The 9,211-nt window shown below is 33.6% G+C and overlaps 1 protein-coding gene across 6 annotated transcripts in view; it reads left to right on the top strand.

Annotated features, from left to right (window-relative positions):
- LOC144444623 (glycine receptor subunit alpha-4-like) overlaps nucleotides 1–2,021 on the top strand; it is an 89,059-nt gene extending 87,038 nt beyond the window's left edge. For all 6 annotated transcript variants that reach the window (XM_078134114.1, XM_078134115.1, XM_078134116.1 and 3 more), the window contains 2 exons: nucleotides 521–718; nucleotides 978–2,021. In XM_078134114.1, coding sequence (XP_077990240.1) covers nucleotides 521–718; nucleotides 978–1,319 — 540 coding nt within the window. In that variant the 3' untranslated portion in view covers nucleotides 1,320–2,021. The remainder of the gene's footprint in view (nucleotides 1–520; nucleotides 719–977) is intronic.
- Nucleotides 2,022–9,211: the final 7,190 nt, after the last annotated feature.

Here is a 9,211-nt window from a genome sequence, read left to right on the forward strand (position 1 = left end):
ACACACACACACATACATACATACATACATACATACATACATACATACATACATACACACGCAGACAGGCGAACGGTCGGACAGACAGACAGACAGACAGACAGACAGACAGACAGACAGACAGACAGACAAACAGATGGACAAGGAGCTAGGGACAGACAGACATATAGATAGATAGATGGAGACAGACAGTGGAAGAGACAGAGAGATCGGCAGGTAACTAAGACAGTGGCACAGTCAGGGGAAAAGTGGTTAAACAGAAGATGACAGACGAAATGTATCTAGAGAGAAATCAATGGCAACGTAACACGCATGTTATTAAATCTGACTCCTATACATCCGTCGATATCTTGTAAACGCATTCAGGTTGTACCCTATTGTCTTCTACCAGATATAATATCACAAGAGCGTTTCAAAACACAACTAGTAAGTAATATTACCACTCTATCTACAGTTAATATTACCATGAAACAAAGAACTTATAAGTACGCAGTTACACATTTAACGATTCTTTTTACAGGCAATAGACGTTTGGATGGTTACGTGCCAAATTTTGGTGTTTGCAGCGTTGCTGGAATATTCAGTTGTTTATTACCTGTATTCATTTGAAAAGGGACAGTATGCCGAAAGAAGGAAGAGGCGGGAGTTTAGACGGACTATCAAATTGAGAAACTCTGTCAAGGAAGAAAATGAGAGTAGTGAAAACCCTGCAAATGAGGTATGAGTGATATATTTGTCAGTGTCATGGGAATTTATTTGACATAATTGTACCATAATTGAAAGCACAATCATTGTGTTCGTGATCTTGGGGATATATTTGGCACTAAAAGCTTTAGCCTTGGCTAAAAAGAAACCGTCAGCATTGTTACCTCTACAGTTTATTACACACCATCACCATCGAGGCAGCGCCCTCTATGTTCATTCGATAACCCGTGCTTGACAGATGTCAACAGTTTCTTATTTTGCACTCATTGCAGGAATCACAAGAATGGATAACTAAACGAGCGAATAGGCCAAACGCAAATTGTGAAGATGGAATTTCAAACAACAATTTTAGAAGGGATTCTGGACCCAGCTCTATAAAAGTAAGAAGAAGTAAACTACGAGCAAGACTGTCGTCTCGACCCCAACTAAAAAGACAGGAAACTCAAGTTTTAACAACAGCTGAACTGATGTATTCGTCAAATGACGAAATGGACTATCTCTGTGTTGCCTTAGCAATAGACAGATTTAGTCGAGTCTTTCTACCTTTAACGTTTTCTATATTCTGCATCGTCTACTGGTCCGTCTACCCAATTTCACCAAAGGCAAGGAGTTAAACATTCAAAGCTTAGCTTGTCCCTTGGCTGATAGCAAATGTACCCCTTTGCCACTTACAAGGCTAAGCGCTGTGAAGACATAAAGGTTGTCCTGACTCAACACCGCGGTCGATCTATCGAGTTTTCAAACGAGACATAATCTAAATAAGCCATTGTCTCATACGTAATGTAATAACCGTTTAGGTGGACATAAAGAGCAGGTGATGCATGACATGACAGGGCGCCCTCACACATCGATATCGGCCAATTTTACAAGGCCAATGAGGGCTGAGCGACACGACGTATTTTAGTTTAATACGAAGTACTTGGAAGTTATTTCTGAGTAAGGTACTGTCAGACATGAACAAGATGGGTGAAAATAAAATGTTTTGTCTTTTAAAAAACACAGCAATGTACCTCATCACATAATCTTAAACCTAATGCAAACAATTTGTAATACTAATATTAATCAGTTTGTGTTTTTTTAAAATATTAATCATACACCATTAGAAGTATGAAATAACATGGTTCATCTATTTGTATTATTAGAAGTACTAATTGTTGGACATGACTCATAATATTGGATACTGTAAGACATATCACAATGTATGCAATGATAACAAGAGCAGAAGAAGGTATTTGTGTTTCAGGGTTAAATGTTACAAATTGAAATATAGAACAAGTCTGTCTGTAACTATTGAGTTTTGGGTACATTTTTCATATTAAAACCTACTTAATTTCTATCATTGAAATCTGAGTATAATTTCTAACGACTGATGTGACGTCGACTGTCTTTTAACTGACGAGTCGCATCTAACACAGTGGTGGCATGCTATGACGTCAATCGGTGGTAAGTGAACTACGACGTTTGTATATATGAGGTATATGCACATTCTACATAGAACGCCAAGGTGGCGTTGACTGCTTCCAGCAAGAGATTTTCACCTAAACGGTATGCTTAGGGAGCCTTCAATAATAATTATAAGGGGAAGTATTTGAACAGAGAAGGGTCATATTTTAGCACAACGGACTAGGGGGCCGGGAGAGCCACATTTATGCCACAGACCGGTCTTGATTCCCACCCCGTGTAATTACTGATGGCTCCTGACATATGTTTCAATGCATCTACTGACAGTTCTTTGCCACTAGACAATTGATGAGTACAATATTTATTATATATCATGAAAAGAATATTTTGTTAAACGACTGTCAAACAGTTACAGACGCTGTCATATGAATGGTTGTTCCACTAGGCTCTGCTGTGTGTGTGTGTGTGTGTGTGTGTGTGTGTGTGCGCGTCGCATTGATTTAGTAAGCAATTGTGGTCATTATGTACTTTTCTACCCCTATAGATTTAGTAGTGTACATGTGTTAAACATACATTTGTTCCCTAATAAGGCTGGAAGAATTATCAAACTAAATGCGTGGTGGTGTCGAACAAACAATGGGAATATGAACAGGTTAAAGTGACACAACATGATGATTACAATATAATCAAAGTACTTGGTTAAAGGCCATAATAATCTATAAAGTATAAAGAAAAGCAGTGCCAATAACTTCTACGAAGAAACGATGTCCTTTGCGGTTACATGATAATATTGGACGTGTTAGAAATAATATTATATGAAGTTATCACACGGATAAAGATAATCGCAAAGTTACCTTCAGTTTAAATTAAACTAAGTATATTCACTTTTGAAAATAACATAATAATTACATTTTCATCAAATGTGCAGTTATTTTTTGATTGGAATTTATGTTTATTGGGAAAGTTAATACAATGGACAGAACACTGGGAACCGGTTTAGGTAAAATCAAAGTTTTCAGAATTCTATTGACGAGATAGAACAATAACTCGACATTAGAATTTCGACCGCTTTATCCTTATATTATCACCTACACTATCCACTATACTGAGTGTATTCCTATTAAATGCTTACTTTACCATTTGTGTGTTTTGGAGTGAACATTTCGAAATAATCCAAAATTCTCTTTTGACATCAACTATGAAGTACCTCAAACAATTGAACGTATGTTGTCTAGACGTAAAGAGGTTGAACTGTTCTATGTAATGTTACCCCTTGTTCGACGAGGAGTTGACGAAATGTAGACATATTCAGTTACCAGCAAATGAAGCAAAGTGCTGTATGTTAACAAACAAACAAACAAACAAACAAACAAACAAACAAACAAACAAACAAACAATATATACAGTATTTGTGTCATATTCGCGCCAGTAATGGCATGGGTAATTTGATGATATTCTTAAACAGATTACAAAATGCTAGCCATCATTGATAAGTAATTAAATATGTACATAGATGATATGAGAAATATGAAACATGAGATTACACACAAATAAAATAAATATCTAAACACGACTGTGAAATTATTTACCTTTCCATTTATGCATTACATTTTATGAAGTATGCCGTGATAGTATCAAATATTAACACCCCAGAATTATGACTGATACGATCTCGATGGTAAAACTGTCATTATGTGTAAATTCTTACTATGTAATCCTCTACATACTAAATCAATCACTTTTTATCCGTTGCATCTGATGTATTTATTGATATAATCTCGTAATTACATTAACAGATAAATTATCTGTCACTCATAAAATGATGATAAAGTATAACACCGCACATCATGCTATACACCTTTGTCTACTCTACCTAACAATACGCGACAGTGAGAGACTGTGTCATTACTTCATTAGTATGTATACGTTTATTACTACGCATTAGTATTTAATCCGACGATAACGAGTTATAGACCAGATGTTTCTTCGCATAAATTGCCTCGTATTTATTTTAATCTAATGTTGTGCTATGATATTAATGATAAATGGGTTTATTACCCGCACTTGATAAGCACCCAAGGTCATATTTCATTCAACGTTTAAATATTCATGACACTTATCAAATGGTAATTGTATCCATTTTGATACATGATTTCATGAAATTGTGTTGTTTCCAAGGTGTTTGGATTTCTAGAATTGTTGCGTTTTGGACATTGATGGAGACAGAGCATCTTTTCTTGTTATCTCGTTAACACGTGTGTTGTGGTACATCGTGTAGCTGGAATAGCATAGGTCGCTATGTAGTTTGACCAGCGTCAACAGTATCACATGATCGATAAGCCTAACTTGAAGCAAGTCATAACAGGTGCAAGTTTAAGATGTGTTCAATCAAATACCACACTGGCGATTGCGACACACAATTAAGTAATAAATCATGGTCATGAGCACTTATCTAGGGAGTAGTTCATTTACTGCATACAAATGTTCGGGAAATCAACACATTTCGGCACAGTATATTTATTAATTGTCATCAATATTTAATGGTGACCTGATTTTAACATCCTACAGCAAACAAATCGTATATGGCAGACGTTCAGTCAATTATACGGTGCTTGTTGTGATAATATATATACAGTAATCCTTAACTCCTATCACCGGAATGATTTACAGTTTTATTGTTCACAGAGCACTTACAAATTGTTATTAATCTAACCATAAAGTATATTTTAGTCGTAAAAAATGCACAAAGTAGGGTCAGCTCTGCAGAGAAATATGGCGCATTACTTTGAAACTGTGCTCTCATTTTTTGTAAGGTTCAATAAACCCGACAAAGTAACAAATGTGTATATAACATTTGATACAATTATACAATTATATATATATATATATAAATATAAATATATGTATATACTGTTTTTACATTTGATTGAAACAACGTAGCTTTCTTTTATAAAGCATAATATATATATGTGTGTATATATATAAATGGAAAATGCAAAAGAATAAGGATGTTATAAGTCGTTACTCAGAGTTTCACGCTTCCTTATCGATCATCGGACGACTAATAAATCGGGAATATATATATAATAACTATGGATCCCATGTTTAATTACTTAAAAGAGGGTTTTCATACCTAAATGCATATTTTTAAAGTGGCCATATGGATGGGATGGGGTATTTATTTTGGATTTTTAATTTTATCATGACTTCCTACATAGACTATGTCTGTGTTTGTAAATCAATACATTGCAAAAAAAATCAAAAATGTATAAAATATTTGTTATTGTACGTACAATGACAAAAATGTTACACATTTATTATGCTTTTTCAATTTATTGAGTTACAATAACAGACTTGGACTGAGTTTTCAAATAGAAATCCAAGATAAAATTGTTCCATAAATTAAAAATCTAAAATAAATACACAATGCTCATACATATGGACACTTTAATATATGTAAAACTGTAACATAGAGACACCATTTGAAAATATGAATACAACATTATTCTGATGTAACATATTTAGCGAGTAATTTAACGTTTCATTTGCAACTACATTTTTCTCACTCAGATGTTTAGTAAGAACGATGCTGCCAAGCTGATAAAGGTCTACAGGTTAGCAAATGATAATAAAATATAATGTGATCGTCATTCAAACAATTCTAACAATATTTTCCCACTCTAGATCCGTTCACAGGCATGATTGTACTCTTAACCATCTGTAAAGAATTTCAAGTATTTCAATATGTCAACTAAATGCAGAAAACTCATTTATCTATTTGTGATGCATATAGTCATGATTAACAATATAATGTAGAATTTACATTGCTGCAAACGGGCGGATTATATATAAGCTTCACCGCCAGTGTTTGACGCATGTAGGCGGAAGATGGATCGACACACGTGTGTTCATGTGGTGTAATGCTGCACGTCATGAATATACATGAGCTGACATTTAATCTCTACTAGACAACACAAAAGATCAATTAAGAGAGAAGGCTGGGCATCTAGCTACAAATCAAGATTAACATGTGCTTTGTAATCTGTCGTATCTGAGATCAAACCATTGATTAGGTGTTCCATATCATGATCATATTCGCATAACTGGATGTGCTTCCTGTGCCCGTAATTAAGAACGCTGTGATCAGGTAAGGACGAGGTCATTGCAATTTGTAAACATCATGTCATGACATATTTGCTATAGAGCGACCTACTCGTCAGCACATCTCCAAAATAATGAAAGTTTAAATTAATTAAATGTACTGGATAGTTATATACATATATCCGTGCTATTGACTTCAAAATATACTGCACACAGGAGGCCTAAGACTATAGTACTAAACACAATTATCGATCAAAATGTGACATTTTACTAAAAGCCAGCATTCAAGTCAGAATTTGATGAAGTTACATTCTATACTATTACTGATATCCCATCAAAATGCCAATGGCGAAAAACTTAATATGTTGAAAACAACATGCATTGTAAGCCCTACCCGACGAGCAACCACACAGTCATTTATGTATGAATATTATGTTATATAATCTATTTTGCATATGAGATGTAATATTTTGAAATAACAAGGCAACCAAAATATATAAACATTTGTTATATATTTACTACACACTGATATAATCCTTAGACAATAGCAAGAGAAATGAAAAAAATACATATCTAAACAGGGCTCTTCAAAAGCCGTACGTCCCTATCCAGTTAGAAATTTGCATAGGAGACATAGATAGCTAAATAAGGAAAGTCTTATCTACCCGTATTAAAATCATTAAATATTTATATAGGTCGTCGAGTATTATTTGTAGTAGTTTCTGGCAATAAGCCCTACTACTACCTAATACATTGTATCGGATATAATAATAATAATAATAATAATAATAATAATAATGATGATGATGATGATGATGATGATGATGATCGTCACTGTGCATATGTTGACAACTCCATGATTTAATTTTTCTTTCTCCGCTTTATATATGGCATTTTAATTATTTTTTTCATTTTTTTGTATGACGCATTTTAATACTTTATTGTATGGCATTTGTTTAGTATTTAATAATCGGTACCTTTTATATGTAATCATTTTTGTTGTGTAAAGAGCACTGATATGTAGTGCAGTGCGCTTTTAAGAAATTAAATAATAATAATAATAGTAATAATAATAATTAAACTGGTAAATGCAAAGTTTGGAAGATTTCAATAAAAATAATACAATATTTTGTATTAATACTATTTTGTCAGACCAAAATTTTACAGACTTGTATCATTTACAATACATAAACAAAACATGTGTTAAAACCAATACAGATATGATGGTACCACAAACATGAAACCAAATATGCAGGTAAGAAGTTAGCTGAAGGTACAATAATTGTACATGTCGTCTGCATTTTTGTCAAATTCAGTCATTTTCTATGTTAAAAAAGGACACATCGCGCATAACATTTTGACGGAAACATGTCGTTACCTAAGATAGTTCAAGTTACACATTTTCCATTTTTATCAAGGATACATCTACCTCAAGCAATTATTAATTATATGTTTACAATAAAAAGAACACTAACATTGATAAACATTTTAAGCCTTGGTGTACAGGGAATATCATCAATATCTTTTCGATATTTTCCCTAGCGTTAGTGAAATTCTGCTGGGCTTAATTGTTGTCTTTGAAGTATCTTAGCAAGATTTTTATATGAACTCCTAGCAAAACATCTTCTATGTCGTCCACCAGTCTTAGCATAGAAATTACTGTTCACTTTAACCTGTGTACATGAAAGAGCACCATAACGGTAATCATTTAATTTTCTGATCAAGCAGCTGCCAACGGCGGCATGAACCACGTCAAATCATGCAAGCAGTAACTTCATTGATTTTAAATCAATCATATGCAGCGTACGATATTGCATTAATTAAGATATGTTAAGCATGGGCATTTTAAAAAGGATTAATTATATACCAAGGTAAATGCAAGGTGATCTATCTATATTCCGGCCAGTAATCCGTTGGCTCTTTTGGATTGAAATTTCATAATATGTAAAACACAATAAATGATTAGATTGACGACAAAGAAAACTGTATGTAGATATTCCTTTTGTTTCAATTATGATTACACTAGGTTTCAATACAGAAAGAGATATAATACCAATGCGACCCCATTTATGCATGATATCAAAGTATACAATTACAAATACGGTGTAGAAATGCTCATCGTGATGTGGTTGCTGGTATTACTTTTATTTTAAGTCATGATGTTACAATTGATATCCAATGGATTGCTGAAGGTATCCCATGTGGCATACATTTATACGAAGTATAAATATTTTAAGGTTTGCTTTCTACGTATAATTTGCTTTATTGTTCAAAGAAGCTATTTTTACTAAATCCAATTACATTTGGAGGTTTGCGACACAAAAACAATCAATTCTTGTTACTAGTATGACACTGTAATAAGGATAAATATGGTCGGTTTAACTAATTTGTCTAAAAAAATACTCCCTTATGACACATCATGTGTCTTGTTATCTGCAAAGTTCCAATACTAGTTCAACATTTAAATCATACATTGAGTCATGTAGGTATATTTGACTGTTATACCTATCACTTTGATGTTTGCTTATGCTAGAATTCATCGCTGAAAGCGTGTGTACCCGATTTGTGAATTGATATATTATACAGAATTTCAACATGACGTATATACAAGTTGTAATCGCTTTCTTGACACAGTTCTATACCCGTAAGGTTTTCAACAATAAGCGGATGATTGTTGAAGAGAAAGAGATTACAGTTAAACGTCGTAGAATACGTTTATTGATGGTTTATTATCCCAGGGGGGAAAACACGACTATTTTGTAGTTCATGACGAAACGTTAAAATGAACAATCTGACACATCCTTTATTCTGGGCGATTGCTCACATTTGATATATAAACACATTTGGATTTACTTAAAGACGTTCAGAGTGTTTATACATAGAATCACACTTGTTTTAATGACTTAATCAGTTGATATATTATTGATACTATCATAACCCAGATATGATACAATGGTGACTGCGATGTGTTTGTGTGTGTATGTATGTGTGTGTGTGTGTGTGT

Source organism: Glandiceps talaboti, chromosome 13, assembly GCF_964340395.1.
Source record: "Glandiceps talaboti chromosome 13, keGlaTala1.1, whole genome shotgun sequence".
In the NCBI taxonomy this organism is placed as follows: Eukaryota; Metazoa; Hemichordata; class Enteropneusta; family Spengelidae; genus Glandiceps; species Glandiceps talaboti.